The sequence below is a fragment of the Myotis daubentonii genome, chromosome 5, assembly GCF_963259705.1.
Source record: "Myotis daubentonii chromosome 5, mMyoDau2.1, whole genome shotgun sequence".
NCBI classification, from domain to species: Eukaryota; Metazoa; Chordata; class Mammalia; order Chiroptera; family Vespertilionidae; genus Myotis; species Myotis daubentonii.
This window is the reverse complement of record NC_081844.1, coordinates 27142196-27156440: the sequence shown is the minus strand read 5'-3', so window position 1 is coordinate 27156440 and position 14245 is coordinate 27142196. Positions and strand designations below refer to the sequence as shown.

Here is a 14245-nt window from a genome sequence, read left to right as displayed (position 1 = left end):
GCGGGCTCGGCTCGGGAGGGGCAGGAGCGAAATCCTGTGCCTCCGCCCAAGTTAGGATTCCAGCCGGGACCCTCAGAGCCACACACGGTGGCCACCCCCAGGGCCAGGCTCCTTAGAGAAGCCTCAGAGAGGGGCAAGACATTTGTATTTCTTTATTTAAAAAAATAAACAAGAGATGGTTACTGCAAGAGGTGGGTGTAGGGGGGGTGATTCAGCCAGGGCCCCCAACCTTAGGACCGGCATCGGGGCTCCCTCTGCCTTTCCCTGGAGCCTTTTCTCCCACCCAAACCCTTTTTCTGGACTCCAGAACCTTCCATCTGAGTCTCCACCCTGGTGGGAAACAGGTTGGTGGGCAATAATACTCACCTCCAGGTCTGCCTCTCTGTGGGGGTGGCAGCAAGTTTGGGGGGGCCCCTGTCCCGACGTGCTGCTGGCCCAAGCCCAGCCTAACCAATGTGCAGACTACTGTACACATTCAGAGCCCCCTGAACAGGTAGTCTGAACACTGGGTTGGCGGGGCTGGCGGTCCATCCCGTGGGCCCCCCAGGCAGCGACAGGGCCACCACGCTTCAGCACCTCTGAGCAGGCGAGGAAGCCACTGCTCCGCCCGAGACAGTCCGCTCTAGCTTTTCTGACGTGGCAGGGCTGGGCTGGCGTGCATCTGGAGAAAGTTGTGGGTTTTCAGGAAATCCTAAGGAGGGGGTGGGTGGGAAGGAGGGTTTGGGTCCGTGGCCTCTGCGTGCGGGAGACGCTTTCCTTGGGGGTCGGGATAGGGGCGGGCGCAGACGCACACACAGACACAGCGGCTGTGTGTGTGTGTGTGTGTGTGTGTGTGTGTGTGTGTGTACGTGCGCCGGCAGCATCAGGAAGGCAGCCGCTGTGCTCTGGGTGGAATCACACTATAAACAGTTCCAGATGTGGCGTCTCACTCGGGGTCCAAAAGGACTGTGACTCAGTTACTTGGCCTGGCCAGCTGACTAGAAGCTTCCTGCCTCAGGACACAGCAGGGTGGGGGCAGTGAAGGCCTTTCCACAAACTTCCAGTCCGGGAACTCCTGCCCTGTTCTCTTCTAAAGCCCCCAAACTGCCTGGGACAACGGGTGCACCCTGTCTTCACCACACTCTGTCCCTTGGGCTCCAAGTCTGGAGCCTGAAGTGTGTGTGTGTGTGTGTGTGTGTGTGTGTGTGTGTGTGTCCCATTTCCTGGGCACTGGGCCCCTCTCCCTGCCTCACGGCAGCTTGGCCTGGAGAAGCGCTGTGTCTGCTTCCTCCCTGCCCAGAGCCAAGTAGGCTGACCCTGGAGCATGAGACACAGACAAAAGAAAACCCTGGTGTCTTGTAAGCACTGGCTCTGGGTTGGCACATGATCAGTACTTTCTCACAAAGTATCAACCCTCACCTCACACAAGGAGGGCAAGGCTCCTGTCTGCCTTTGATAGACAGCGGGGAAGTGGCTTGCCCAGGGGCACATGGTCAGGGAGGGGCAGAGGTCTGAGCTCCCAATGCCCAAGGACAGCCCATGCTTGGCACCAAGCTGGCCACTAGCTCCTGCCTCCCTGTCTGTGGTCTTGAAACTCTGAGGGAGCCCCTGACCCCTTCCCCTCCGTCACGGGTTGCTCTTGAATTTGGAAGCAGCAGCCATGTTGGGCTTTGTTCTGGGGCCTTCTGGCAGACAGGGACAAGACAGGCGGAAAGAAGTGAACCGCTGGGTGAGGAGACAGGTCTCCAAAGTCGCCAGGAGGTGAAAGGCCGGGAGAATGGGGACGAGAGCGTGGTCTGGGGCACACGTCCCTCTGTGGCCCATGCTGCCTGCTGTGTGGCCCTGGGCAGCCAGCTACCCTCCCTGAGCCTAAAGCTTCCCTGGCAGGGATGGTGGAAGGTTTCATGAGCTGATGGAGGAGCAGCACTTCACATTGGCTCTTGAGATTTGCCATGGTCATGTGGGCATGGGAGCTGGGGAACCCTGATACCATGCTCTGGTTTCCTGGTGTGAAAACCCAGTTAAAGTGTGCAAGCGCATGCGCACACATGGCTTGGCTACTGTGAAAACTAACAATGATGCGCTGGCCTGGAGGTGCTTTGCCGACAATGGTGGGAGCACTGGGCTCCAGGGCTGCTTCCCCGGCGGCACTTCCTCAGTGGGGCTGCCCTTAGGAAGCCAGTGACACTTCTGTGGCTCTGGAGCTCAGCATCCATCAGTTCAGTGGGCCTTGCTTTCCAGCTCCTGGATCATCTGAAATCCCAGCCCTGCCCCCGATCCCCTGCCTGCCCGTCTCAGTGCCTCTGTCTCCCTCCCCTCTGTAAGTGGGAGCATAGTGGTAACTCACTTCCGGGCTCATTATGAGGCCGTCGCTGAGTGAGCAGTTCATTCCCTCAGCCTGGAGGGGAGAAGTGGATTCTGCGTGGAGTCAGAGCTGGCCAGCTTTGAGCATCCACTGTGTGTCAGCAGGGACCAAACAGACAGGAGTCCCTGCCCTCCAGGAGCTGAGGAGTCTGTCCGGTGACAGACGGCAGCCCGAATCAATAGCAAGATACACAGTTGTGTTGTGAGGGGAAGCATCAAGGGGAAAGACGTTGGGATCTGCGGGAGGTTGGGGTGGGCTTAGGGCGGGTGTTGCCAGGGTCTCCTCTGCACAGAGACCCGAAGGGGGCAAGGAGGGAGCCACGGACGTGGAGTGTTCCTGGCAGAGGTCCCAGATGTACAAAGGGTCCTGGGTGGGCGCCTGCCCAGGATGTTCAGGGAGTGTCAGGAGGCAGCATGGCTGGGGCAGGGGGAACAGGAGGCAGCAGTAGTGGGTGAGTTAGTCTGAGTAACGTGCTAAAATGAGAAGCATCAGGTGTTGGCAGTGGTCCGTGCAGTGGAGCCCAGCCCCGGGCACCCTCAGGTCTTCAGTTAAACAGCAGAGGCTGACCCCTGCCCTTCCACCCTCAGGAGAAAGAGAAGAAATACATGCTGCCTTTGGACAACCTCAAAATCCGTGACGTAGAGAAGGGCTTCATGTCCAACAAGCATGTCTTTGCCATCTTCAACACGGAGCAGAGGTGAGTGCCATGGGGCCCAGGGTGGAGACTCCTTCAGTCAGTCATTCAGCGGCATCCACTGAGCACCTGGTGAGTATAGTCCCTACCCTGGCATATCACATTCTAGAAAGAGAGTCCATTGAAAAAAATGCCACGGGTGGTCAGGGAGGACCCTCTGGGCAGAGACAGATGAAATGACGCCAGGAGCCTTGGAGGGTTCTAAACAGGAATAGGACCTGACTCAGGTGCTCACAGCGCCCTCTCGTGGCCATGGGAGACAGACATGGGGGTGTGGCGGGAGCCCAGGGCACTTGGAACAAGAGACTGTGCTGATCCAGGTGGGAGATGGTGGGGCTGGACCTGGGTGGTGCTTAGGGACATAGAGGGGGAGTTGGCCAAACTTCTGGTGGGTATGGAGAGAAAGGCATTGCTGGTGACCCTGAGCTCCTGCAGGGAGGGAGCTGCCAGCAACCATGATGGGGAAGGTGGAGGCAGGGTAAGCTGGGAGACAGGAGCCATGAAGAGGGAGAGAGGCCTGTGGGGTTTTGGGAGGTAGCTGGGTAGATATGAGTGTGGCATTTAGGAACAAGCCCCAGGAAGGGATGTGAATTGGGGAATTGTGATTGCAGGATAGTATTTAAAGTCAGACTGAATGGGATCCCTGAGTGAGTGCAGATGGGGAAGGGACCAGGAGGCCCTCAGTAAATCTTCCCATAGTGTGTTGGGAGACTTTAGCACAAGTAAAGGCACTTTACTCAACTCAGGAAGGGAGCCCCCCCCCCCCCCCCCGCCCCAAAACACACATACCCTCATCTAGGAACCAGGGACCACCTGAGCCAGCTGGCAGGTGATTGACATCCCAGCTGGCCCCAGGGCCACCACCACATTGCTTGTCTGCACCACCAATTCCAGCTGAGCCCCTGTTTTGTGGCCTTTTTTCTGGACTGCCCTCAAGACCTACTTTGGCCATCAGCTGGCTCCAAAAATCTTTATAGCTCTGTGAGGCTCACCTACCTCCCCTGCCCAAGAATCCCTAGCGGGGTATGTGGCAGAACCTGAGCTCTGCAGAGGGACAGACCTGTTGGGGAGCTTTTCCTGACTGAGTGACACTGGGCAGCTGTCCCACCACCCTGGCCCTGTGTCCCCCTGTGAAAATATTACCTGATAGATTGTTTAGGAGTTTAGAAAACCCAGAATAATAGTAACAGAAACAAGATAGATGTTTCCTTTTTTTTTATATAAGTCAAATTAAGACTTTACCATCCAGGGTAAGTGGGGCAGCTCCACAGGTATGTGGGCCCAGGTCCTCCTTTTCCCTCAGCCTTGCTGCTCATTGTCCAAGGTGGCTGCCCAAGCTGCAGCCAGCCCGATGATGATGCGGGCATCAGAGAAGAGTCGGAGGAGCACTGAAGGCGTGCCTCTCCCTTCACCACTCCTTCCGTAAGTCTTTCCAGGCCCTCACTCACCACCAGTTGGCCAGAGCTCCATCACGGGACAGTGCCCCACCTCAAACCCAAATCTCTCGCAGAGACTTTGAGCAGCTTGGCCGTCTCAGCCATGCCTGCCTGTGGGACAGGATAGGGTACAGAAACTGCTACCATCCTGGGGTCTCTGGTCATGAGTGTGTGGGTCACATATGAATCCCAGTCACCCAGACCCTAGAGCTCATTACACCCAATCTGGGCCACAGTCAAGGTCAAGCATGTGCCTCTCTCTCTTCCCATCACAGGAATGTCTATAAGGACCTACGGCAGATCGAGCTGGCCTGTGAGTCCCAGGAGGAAGTGGACAGCTGGAAGGCCTCCTTCCTCCGAGCTGGTGTCTACCCTGAGAAGGACCAGGTGAGGCGCTCCATGCCCTGCCTGGCCAGCACCCTTCTGGCTGAGCTGACCCCCCCTGGGAGAGGAAGGGGCTAGGACAGCCGTGGGCAAACTACGGCCCGTGGGCCGGATCCGGCCCGTTTGAAATGAATAAAACTAAAAAAAAAAAAAAGACCGTACCCTTTTATGTAATGATGTTTACTTTGAATTTATATTAGTTCACACAAACACTCCATCCATGCTTTTGTTCCGGCCCTCTGGTCCAGTTTAAGAACCCATTGTGGCCCTCGAGTCAAAAAGTTTGCCCACCCCTGGGCTAGGATCTCAATAGGATGAGTCATCTCCAGGCTGTATTTACCACAACTTTCTGAAGGCACGTAGCCCACACCCTTGAGCTCACAAAACAGAGAAGTGGAGAGGATTTTGTCCTCAGGGCCCAGAAGGTTCTCCAACTGAAGCCAAGGACAGGGATGAGTAGGGACTAGGACCCCATCTGCTATGTCTTCTCTTCTCCTTGAAGTAGAGAGACCATGGCTATCCACATCCCCTAATTAACATGTTCTTTTTTTTTTCTTTTTAATTGTTATTCTTAACATTTGTTTCAGTCTCCAAGTAAGAAGATCTAACCCGCTTTGGGCCATGGTCACCTCAGGTCAGGGCAGCTCAGTCCAGGGGCAGGCAGGGCCACATGCCAACATGGGTATCAGGAGCCAGCCCTGGAGGGTTGGTTGGTTGTGGGTGGGACAGGGCAAGCAATTTTCAGAGAAGGGGGGCTCCCTATGCTCTCCTTAGACCTCAGTCACCCTTCACCACCTCTCTCCCACCTGCAGGCAGAAAACGAGGAAGGTGGCGTACAGGAGAACACCTTCTCCATGGACCCGCAGCTAGAGCGCCAGGTGGAGACCATTCGCAACCTGGTAGACTCCTACGTGGCCATCATCAACAAGTCCATCCGCGACCTCATGCCAAAGACCATCATGCACCTCATGATCAACAACGTAAGTATCTGGCCCTGCAGGGCCTCAGTCACAGCGACGGGTCAGTGGTGGCCACAACCAGATTTGGCCTGAACACTATAAAATAAAAAATTTAGTTATTACCTTTTAAATATCAAAATCAGGATTCCCAGCTTCTTCTGGGAAATTGGAAGGTACAGGCCACACAGGGTTCATTACATTTGTCAGGTAACTTAAGCTAACACGACATGCGTGCACTTTCTCTAAATTAATCTTTTTAGTCTTACAGTAACCATAGGAGAGGGACTGCTGTCATCCCCATTTTATAGACAGGAAAATGGAGGCCCAGAGAAGTCAAGAAACCTGCACCAACACTCAGAAAAGTGGAAGTTGGGATTCTAAAGTCAGACTGAGCCTATCCTCAACTTTAGCCTAGTGTTGGCAGCCTTGGCCTCCTGATGGCCTGCAGCCCAGGCCGCCTTTACTTTCAGCGTGTTACCTGCCTGACCTGAGCTTGCAAGCCATACATTTAGGCTTGTTTTTGATAAAATGCCGCTGTACTAATGTCTCCCATGTCAGGCCTTTGGCTTTGCAGCAGATACTCCAAAAGCTATATAACCAGGTTTGATTTGTGTTGTGACTATAAAAACTGAAACTATGACAGGATCTAAAGCAAAAATCCCAAATCCCTTCCCTTTTGTTCCATTCTTCACGGTCTCCTTCTCAGTGATGATCAGTGTGAAGTTTTGTGGGTGCCCTGGTATATTCTTCACATATTGATGAGATTTATGATATAAACTAGAGGCCCGGTGCACGAAATTTGTGCATGGGGGCGGGGGGGGCATCCCTCAGCATGACCTGCAACCTCTCCAATCTGGGAGCCCTCAGGGGATATCCTACTGATGGCTTAGGCCTACTGCCTGTGGTTCTCTGCTGTCTGTGGGGCCTGCTTGGCCACTCCCGGGTCGCTGCGGGTGACAGCCAAGTGGGCCCTGATGTCCGCAGTCTATGGGGCCTGGCGACAGCCAAGCGGGCCCTACCATGCGTGGTCTGTGGGGCCTGCTTAACTGCTCCCAGGTCACTGCTGGCGACAGCCAAGTGGGTCCTGCTCTCAGCAGCCGCCCCCAGAACTGGAGGACTCAGCGGGGCTGAGAGGACTGGACACTGCCATCTTGTGGTTATGGGCACTGCCATCTTTGTGTGGGAGTGACAGTTAATTTGCATATTACTCTTTTATTAGATAGGATGGTTCTGCAGCCTGAAATTTAAAATGCATATATGGGCCCTAACCGGTTTGGCTCAGAGGATAGAGCATCGGCCTGTGGACCCAAGGCTCCCAGGTTCAATTCTGGTCAAGGGCACACGCCTGGGTTGCGGGCTTGGTCCAACGTGCAGGAGGCAATGATTCCCTCTCATCATTGATGTTTCTATCTCTCTCTTCCTCTCCCTCTCTAAAATCAATAAAAATATTTAAAATAAAATTAAAGACAAAGAAAGCCCTTTCTATTGTGGTGAATGCTTTTCCAGCCAGTCTCAATGGTCAACTGAGTGCATGGGCGGTTGGTGGGAAGCTCTGACCGCTCTGATCCTTGTCCCCAGACGAAGGCCTTCATCCACCACGAGCTGCTGGCCTACCTATACTCATCGGCAGACCAGACCAGCCTCATGGAGGAGTCAGCTGAGCAGGCCCAGCGGCGAGACGACATGCTGCGCATGTACCACGCACTGAAGGAAGCGCTCAACATAATAGGGGACATCAGCACCAGCACTGTGTCCACACCTGTGCCTCCACCCGTTGATGACACCTGGCTCCAGAGCACCAGCAACCACAGGTCTGTAAGGCCTGGTCACCCGCTTGCTGCAGAGGCTGCTGCCTGCAGGTTCCTAGCTCCTCTCCGAGCCCACGAGTGGGCAGGGTAAAGGGGCCCATTCCGGATGGCATAGCGCCCAGGGCTAGTCACAGTGGGAACTGCTAGCCCACCTCGGCCTGAAGAGACTGGGAGAAGGGTTAAAGGCCAGACTGTCTCTTGATGCCTTCCATTGCTTCGGCCTAAATGGAAGCCAGAGAGGGGAAGAGGCCCGCGTGACACTGGCGAGAGTGGTCAGCCTCCTCAGGCACAGAGCACGGCTAAGAATGGTGGGTGGAACAGGATCTGGAGGGGCAGAAAGGGCATAACCAGCAAATCTCCTCCCCTCTGACCACCCCTGAGCTGTGGATGTAAATGAGACTCTGGTGTGGGTGGGTAATTCAGAGCATCAGGCAGGGAAATCTAATCAGTAGAAGGTCAGGCAAGTGGTAGGAGAAGATAGGTCAAGGAAATCTCACAGAAAGTGTCAGCTCTGCCGAGACCTCAGGGAACCAGAGTTAGCTAGGGAGAGGACACAGCATCCAGCAGGGGGAGCAGCAGGTGCTCAGGCCCTGGGATAGCTTGTGGGGCACCTGGGACAGGGACTTGTGGCCTCTGGAAGCATCTGATCATGATTTATAGGGCAGAGCTAAGCTCTGGTAGGGTTTGCAACTATGGAGGGTGGATTGGAGGAAGCACCGAGGTGGGGAGGCCCGAGCAGAGCCGGTGAGAGTAAAAGTCTGTGGAACTGAGGTCAGAGGGGAAAAGGAGCCCTTAGCCAAGGACAGGTAGGTCTGGGGTGGGAGGGCGGCCATTTCTAGCAGGTTTGGGGGTGAGCAGAGGATCCCAGTCGACTTGCACTGCCCCTTGTCTAGGACCAGGCGTTCACTCATATCTCCCTGAGTCGTAGCTTGTCCCAGCCCATTACAGAGGAGGCCATTGGGGTCAGCAGCCCCGGCCCACCTCTGGCTTCTGTGTCTAAGGGGCATGGCTGGTGTTCCTGCCCACTATTTCCAGCTCACACCCTCTTTCTTCCGCAGCCCCATTCCGCAGCGGCGACCTGTGTCCAGCGTGCACCCCCCAGGAAGGCCCCCAGCAGTGAGGGGCCCCACTCCAGGGCCTCCCCTGATGCCTGTGCCGGTGGGGCCAGCAGCCTCCTTCTCAGCGCCTCCCATCCCATCCCGGCCCATACCCCAGAGCGTGTTTGCCAATAACGACCCCTTCATGGCCCCGCCTCAGATCCCGTCTCGGCCCGCTCGGATTCCACCCGGCATCCCCCCCGGAGTGCCCAGGTAAGGCTGGCCCCCTAGTTGCCTACCATCTAGAGCCACTGGCCTAAACCCTGCAGGAAGTAGAGGAGTCACTGGCATCTTCATTTGACTGGTGGGGAAACTGAGGCCCAGAGAGGCCAAGTCAACTGCCCAAAGTTCCGGAGTCAGATGACTCCAAGGCTGCAGGCCTGTCTTCTGCCACACAGCCTGGGACCCTCACACGGGGCCTCTTCCCCTGGCCTTCGCTTCTTTACTGAGGACACACATCCGTCAGGGCATAACCCTGCCCTGCCTCTCCCCACCGTGCAGGCCAAGCTCTCTTCTCCCCACTTGTCCTGTGAGGAACGTGAGGTCCAGGGCGGGTGGGGGACTACCCAGGGTCACACAGCAAGTGAGTGACTGCAGGCTACCAACGCCTAGGCTTGACAGACTCATTCCTGGCCGCCTTCAGAGCATCCAGCAAAGGGCAGCAACCTGGGAGGGGGTGGTGGTGGGGCCTGGGTCCTCATTACCCTGCTTCCAGCCTCACTGCCATCTCCCCCTCCCTGTCTTTATTCTCTTTGCAGCAGAAGACCCCCGGCTGCGCCCAGCCGGCCCACCATTATCCGCCCATCCGAGCCTTCCCTGCTCGACTAGGCTGCAGGGCATTTTCTCGAGGGCTCCCTGTGCACCCTCCGTGCGGGAGCTTTGTTGATCTGGGCCCCTCCGCCGCCCCTGGCCCTCTCATCCCCATGCCAGGCCCAGGCTCCCCGAGTCTTTCCTAACCCTGGCCTGGCCGGGGGCGGGCCTGGCCCCTACCCCCAGCTGGACATAGCACTGAGGGGCCCTGGATCCTCAGTATGGGGGGAACTTGGGTGTTGCACTTTGGGGGATGAGGCCTGAGGTAGCAGAGGAGGAAACTGGACCCTGAGCACCATCTTGAACAAGGGATCCGGCTGGTATAACAGGGACTCACCCAGGGGCTTCTCAGGCCTAGAAAGCCCGAATAGACCAGGCTTCTGGAACCTGGGCACCAAAGGCGCCTGTACGCTTAGTCCTTGCTGGGGTGCAAGGAATGTGTCCACATCTCAGCAGTGGGAGCTCCTGGCGGCAAGACAGGAGCCGGTCCAGTGCTGCCCGCCCTGCCCACGTTGTACATACTCCTTTCTTGGCCGTTTTAACTGCACGGCCCAGCCTTGGCTGCCAGAGGTGCCTTTGCCAGGTCTGGAACCCTCAGCTCCGCTGGCCTCGCTCTCTCTTCCCCTCCCTCCACCCCTCCCCCTCCCCCTGGGTCCCCAGAGTGGCCTGGGTTGAGGGCTGAGTGGGTTGGGAGGCTTTGGGAGCCCCTTGGCTCCTACCCTGGCCTCCTACATGGGGCGGGCCCCAGGTGGCCACTCTCTGAGCAGACCTCGCTCCCTGTTCGCTCGGGTTGACCACTGTAAGTGCCTGCACTCTGTATCCTATTAATAAACTAAAATAAAGGGAAGAAGCTTCCGGTGGCTGCTGTGTGGGCCTTTTGTGTTGGTGTTCAGGCTGAGGGTGTGGACTGCTTGCCTCCCCCAAGAAGGCCTCCAATGAGGACCCCACCCTTTCCACCACAGCCCCCCCACACCTTACTCATGGGGGGGCTGCTCTTGTGGGGAGGACTCATTCCAGAGGAATTCGTGCTCTAGAGGGGAGAGCTTTTACTACCCATAACATCTCAGGACTGGAGGAAAATATCCCCCCTCCCGACCCCCCTATAACCACACTGAGGCCTGGAGCGGGCCTCCAGATCCCTGATGGGAGAAGAAATCCTGGCCCTCCACCCCAGACTGTGCCGTGGTCAGGCACTCTGCCCTGAAGTCCTGAGCACTTCCCCCAGGCCCCCTCTCCCCCTTCTTGGGGCCCCAGGCCTTCTGGCCCAGCCGGGGACACAGTTAAACTTTGCTTTCTGATTTTTCTCTCATGCCCAGGCGACCACCTCCATCAGCTCCCGCCAGACCCTTCTTCTGAGCTTCGTGAGAGACCCCTCCCGCCTGCCTGGCTGCCCTCTTGGGGGCAGGTCTGTCCTGGCCGGTGTCCCTGAGCCCCAGTCACCAGGCTATGTGATTTTCTGATCATAATTTATTGGCTCCAGTCCCCAGGCCAAACCACCCTTTGTTCTGTGAGGCTCCTGTATGGGCTTCGGTCAGGCTACCCCTCAGCCCTGTCTGGGGCCCCTGCAGGGAGAGCAGGAGGGGCAGAAGGACTTGCAAGCCCCGCTCCTGGAATTCTGTTACCAGACCTCACACCTAGCCCCTGCTGGGCCAAGGGCCGGCTCCTTCCTGTCAATAAAGCGACTGTCCTGGCAAGAACACTGCAAGCTGAGTCTCCTTCCCAGCTCCGGCATGAACAGTCCGTTCTCAGCAGCAGCAACAGGCCCCAGGTGGAGCGACAAGGGGAAGGAAGGCATGGGGTTCCGTGAGCAGCAAGCTTCCTCCCTCCATGTCCTGGCTCATAGGGCCAGTGGGGGAGGGAAGAAAAAGTTTGCTTCCTGGATCCCATTCTGCACCAGGCAGTGGTGGTGCAACTGGAAGGCTCAGGCTAAGGCACATTTAGGGGACAGGTGGGGCCAGAAAATCCCAGGGTTGCATTCAAATGCTGCAGTGCCCCCCACGCACAATTTCCAGGAAAGCAGATGCAGTCACTGAGCTACCCCTTCTGGATGGCCCAGGCCTGCAAGCCAGCCAGTATTCTGGCCTGGAAGGGAAGACACGGGCCACACCTCAGGCCCCGAATATACAGCCTCGCTTCTCATAGGAAACTACGTCACACACACATGCACCCTGCTGCCGTTGCTTTTCCCTGTTCCTCAGGGACGGGCTACGTAGGCACCGGGCGCTTATCCTGGAAGAAGCGCTTGAGTGTGCAGACCTGCAGCACAGCCACCAGCAGCAGCACGGCCACGTTCACGGCCGACCAGAAGGTGACCCGTTCCAGGTTGCCCTCCTGCAGGTTGCGGTCACGCGCTTCCAAGGCTCGCAGCAGGGTCAGCATCTGGATGCTGCGCTCCAGGCGTGTCCTCATGGTCTCGATAGACTCCTGTGGGGCAAGGAGGGAGCAGGGTCAGGCCTCCGTCCTTTGGGGAGCAGAGACTGATAAAACGGGGAAATGGGGTGAGAGTCTGTTGGCCGAGGAGAGAGCTGAGAGCACAGACTGACCAGGCTGCCTGCTTGAATCTAAACCCTCATTCTGCCATTCACTGGCTGTGAAACTATGAGCAAGTTAATGAACTCCCTGGGCCTCAAGTGCCTCAGAATTGTGAGAACTGAATGCTTACATAAGTGTAAAGAATGTATTTTTTTTTTAAATGGATGTATTTACTAGTGGATAACAGCACAGTTTGCTGAAGCCAGAATGCCTAGTTTCAAATATTGGCACTGCCAGTTGCTAGCTGTGTGGCCTTACAACAGTTACTTAGCCATCCTGTGCCTCAATAAAATTGGGGATGATTTGAGCACACTGCCTAATTCATAGGGTGGTTATGGAGATTTAATGAGTTATTTAAGCCCTTAAAATCAGGATTTACACCTAGAAATGTGCTATGATTTTTAACTGAGCTGCTACTGTTAAGTTGGGGGCATCACTGGTAGGAAAGGCTGGGCCAGGCCAAGGAGGACCCCAGCCAAGGCTGGAGGCAGGGGCACACAGCGCAATGCCAGAGATCTGGGAGGACTCTTCTCAACCTGTGCACACCTTGATGTCCTCCATTTTGACATCCAGCATCTCCTCAGGCTCCACGACCTCTGCCCAGCCTTCGACCTCCTCATCATCCTGCAGGCTGTCAAAGATGAGTTCGAAGAACACCAGCTTCTCGGAGATTGTGCTGAAGGAGTTGTCGAAGCACAGCTTGTAGTCCCCAGCCTCCGTGGGTTCTACCCTGGGCAGATAGGCAGACACACAGACATGACCCTGAATGGCCGCCAGCCGGACTTTGAGAAACAGGCAGGGCGGTAACCGGAGGCCAATGGGGAGGGGCAGGGCTGTAACCGAACCCCAGCAGGCAGCAGGACTTAACTCACGTGTGCACCCCATCTGCCTTGCGGGACTCACTGACCAGCAGCACACCCTGAGGGCTCTCCAGCGTGAAATCCACATCCAGCCCAGCACCTGCGATCACCTGGGGGGCAGGTAAGAGCAGGTGGAGGGCTAGGAGTAGGCCAAGAACATCTGCCAGAGGAGGCCAGGGCTGGACCACCGAGCAGACCCATACAGACCGCTAAGAGCCTACCTGAGCGATGACACCCACACCTGCAACCAGGTCCTGCCCCGCCAGTCCTTCAGGCCACGCCCACTGCCTTGGCTCTGCCCCCCTTGATAAGACAGCTTTGGGATCAGCTCTTTCCTCTGGCAACGCCCCCGCCCCCGTGGGAAGTACTTCATCGGCCAAGTCTGGCCACGCCCCTGCCTTGATCATGCCCCAAAGGAGACGACCCAGTTCAGCCTTTAGCCCAAGCCCCCCAAAATGTAGATCTCGCCCTTTCTCATAGCGCATCCTAGTCACGCCCACCAACCTTTTCAATCCGCCACAACATTTTGGTCACGCCCACGGGGGCCCGACCCTCTGAAGGGCGCTATTCTTCCCGACTGCCCGCCTCCAGGCCGTCGTCCTCTAGCCCCGCCTTCGTCCTTTACTCCCACCCCTTCTGCTCCCACGCGCTGCGCCCGTCCCCTTCGTAAGATCCCGCCCCCACGCTCTTACGCACAGGCGCCCGCCCCTTTCCTCTTTAAGGCCAGCCTTGCAGGAGCTGCTTGGCCACGCCCTCTCCCCTTGGCTCCGCTCGCTCTCCGGCCCAGGTCCCTCTACCTGGTACTCGGTCTCGAGGCTTGCGTTGGCCGGCGCGGACTGGTAGAAACATTGCTTTCTCCCCGCAGGCAGCAGGAATGTGAACTCGCCGTCCTGTATCGGTGGGGGCCCGGCCCCTCTCACCCCCGCTGATGGCAGTAGGAGCCCCAGGGCCAAGGCTAAGGCCGCGCTGGCCGCCATCATCTGGATCATCCTATGGTCTCCTAATGGGTCGTGGCTCCTTTAAGGGCTAGCCCTGCCCCCTCTGCACTCAGCGGAGCTCATTGGCAGCTGCTTCTGCCCGTTATGCGAAACCAGCGGAGTTGGGAGTGTAGGACCTCCTGAGGGTGTAGCTGCCCAAATGAATGCCTGGTGTGCCCGAAAACATTCAACCTTCTAGACTTTTTTTCTAAAAGACCCCCATTTTCAGTTTCAATTGCTGGTGAAGGAAAATGACAAAAATAAGTAACAATATTACGTTCTTCTCAGGCAAACATTAAGACATCTAAAGTGGAGGCGGTCGGGTCCTCCAGTGGTTCTCAGCC

General features: G+C 56.8%; 2 protein-coding genes across 13 annotated transcripts in view; one reads left to right on the top strand and one right to left on the bottom strand.

Moving 5' to 3' along the window:
• Positions 1-11229, top strand: part of DNM2 (dynamin 2) — an 84939-nt gene extending 73710 nt beyond the window's left edge. For 7 of the 12 annotated variants that reach the window (XM_059696809.1, XM_059696814.1, XM_059696813.1 and 4 more), the window contains 6 exons: positions 2932-3041; positions 4750-4861; positions 5671-5838; positions 7396-7628; positions 8684-8935; positions 9481-10392. In XM_059696809.1, coding sequence (XP_059552792.1) covers positions 2932-3041; positions 4750-4861; positions 5671-5838; positions 7396-7628; positions 8684-8935; positions 9481-9550 — 945 coding nt within the window. In that variant the 3' untranslated portion in view covers positions 9551-10392. Of the gene's footprint in view, positions 1-2931; positions 3042-4749; positions 4862-5670; positions 5839-7395; positions 7629-8683; positions 8936-9480; positions 10393-10848 lie in introns of those variants that run through there. The other 5 variants (XM_059696811.1, XM_059696810.1, XM_059696806.1 and 2 more) reach the window with 2 other exon arrangements.
• On the bottom strand, positions 10982-13949 carry TMED1 (transmembrane p24 trafficking protein 1). Its single transcript, XM_059696824.1, has 4 exons — positions 13722-13949; positions 12937-13034; positions 12611-12794; positions 10982-11956 (listed from the first exon to the last, which is right to left on the bottom strand). Exons 1-4 carry the CDS (start codon positions 13911-13913, stop codon positions 11738-11740), a joined length of 693 nt encoding a protein of 230 aa, XP_059552807.1. The 5' UTR covers positions 13914-13949; the 3' UTR covers positions 10982-11737.
• Between the last annotated feature and the right edge of the window lie 296 nt (positions 13950-14245).

Coding starts and splice junctions, on each gene's coding strand:
- TMED1 (XM_059696824.1), bottom strand. CDS start 13,913: ATGATCCAGATGATGGCGGCCAGCGCGGCCTTAGCCTTGGCCCTGGGG. Junction 12,795..12,936: donor AAGGCAGATGGGGTGCACAC/GTGAGTTAAGTC, acceptor CTATCTGCCCAG/GGTAGAACCCACGGAGGCTG. Junction 11,957..12,610: donor TCAAAATGGAGGACATCAAG/GTGTGCACAGGT, acceptor CTTGCCCCACAG/GAGTCTATCGAGACCATGAG.